The following is a 1,473-nucleotide window of genomic DNA, read 5'->3' as shown; positions in this document are numbered from 1 at the left end:
AGAGCTGAGTCAAAAAGCGAAGATCTCGATTTACTAGTCGATCAACGTTCCCACCCTCATCTATGGTCATGAGCTTTGGGTCATGACCGAAGAACGAGATCACGGATACAAGCGGCCGAAATGGGTTTTCTCCGCAGGGTGGCTGTGCTCTCCCTTAGAGATAGGGTGAGAAGCTCGGTCATCCGGGAGGGACTCAGAGTAGAGCCACTACTCCTCCACGTCGAGAGGAGCCAGTTGAGGTGGCTCGGGCATCTGGTAAGGATGCCTCCTGGACGCCTCCCTGGTGAGGTGTTCCGGGCACGTCCCACCGGGAGGAGGCCCCGAGGAAGACCCAGGACACGCTGGAGGGACTATGTCTCTCGGCTGGCCTGGGAACGCCTTGGGGTTCCCCCGGAGGAGCTGGAAGAAGTGGCTGGGGAGAGGGAAGTCTGGGGCTCCCTTTTGAAGCTGCTGCCCCCGCGACCCGACCCCCGGATAAGCGGATAATCGTGCAAAGTGCTCGATTTGCAATGTGCAAATCGATGTGCAAAGTGACTAAATCGAGCACTTTGCACGATTTAGTCTTTTTTTTCTTTTTAAACTGATTAAACTTTTATTTGTGTTATTAATGTCTTTTGAAAATCTGAGCATTAATGCTGTTGAAATCGCTCCAATCGTGTGCTGTTAACATCTCATTCCGGCCTGACCTCCGCCGGCTCCCCTTAACAAAAGTTTCATGAGATTGTCAGTGCTATTGAGTGGAGTCAACGTTTGCTAGTAATTAAACCGGCCTCATGCAGTGCATAGCAACGGGGTGTCATTATCAAGCCCAGGGTCATAATAGGGGGATGATTCGGGGGACAGAGGAAGATGGGAGGAGGGAGCGCGGTTTGATTTAATGGACGGGATGAAGTGGATGATAACAGTCGGCCGGCGGATATTGGCAGAAGGGGGAAACAAATCCTAACAAAACACTCTTCTTCGCACTGCTTTTTGTTTTTCCGTCTTTTGCAGATTTGCACTCTCATCCTTGTGTTTCCCCCCCCCCATCTGTTGCTGCAGGATGACAGCATGCAGCTCCCAAAACCTCGAGCTTCAGAGGAAAATCCAGAAGCTGGAAGAGACTAACAAGTGAGTTATTATGCATGACCAGATCATTCGTTGTACTGATTGTTTGGTTTGAGTTTAAATATTTAAAAACTTATAAAACACAAAGTAATATTTTTGCTGAAATTTTTGTTGTTGTCGTTGGATGAGCAGGTTCAAATCGTAAAAACTTTCAGTTCACTAAAATAGGGAAAAGTGACAAACCCAGGAAGAAATCCAATCAATGAGACCTTGAAGAAAAAAGAAAGTTTAAAAATAATATTTACACACTTACATGCCACTTTTTTTAGGTACACCTGGCCAATTGCTCATTAACGCAAAGTGCAAATCAGCCAATCAGCCAATCAGCTGGCAGCAGATAAAATAAAATATGAAGGAAACTAATAA

General features: G+C 46.8%; 1 protein-coding gene across 3 annotated transcripts in view; it reads left to right on the top strand.

Moving 5' to 3' along the window:
• LOC106951438 (cyclic AMP-responsive element-binding protein 3-like protein 3-B) overlaps positions 1-1,473 on the top strand; it is a 33,566-nt gene that overhangs the window by 26,273 nt on the left and 5,820 nt on the right. For all 3 annotated transcript variants that reach the window (XM_015038983.1, XM_015038982.1, XM_015038981.1), the window contains one exon: positions 1,042-1,110. In XM_015038983.1, the coding sequence (XP_014894469.1) occupies positions 1,042-1,110 (69 nt within the window). The remainder of the gene's footprint in view (positions 1-1,041; positions 1,111-1,473) is intronic.

The sequence above is a fragment of the Poecilia latipinna genome, unplaced genomic scaffold, assembly GCF_001443285.1.
Source record: "Poecilia latipinna isolate Pla-1442-1.1 unplaced genomic scaffold, P_latipinna-1.0 Scaffold459, whole genome shotgun sequence".
NCBI classification, from domain to species: Eukaryota; Metazoa; Chordata; class Actinopteri; order Cyprinodontiformes; family Poeciliidae; genus Poecilia; species Poecilia latipinna.
This window is presented reverse-complemented; position numbering and strand designations above follow the sequence as displayed.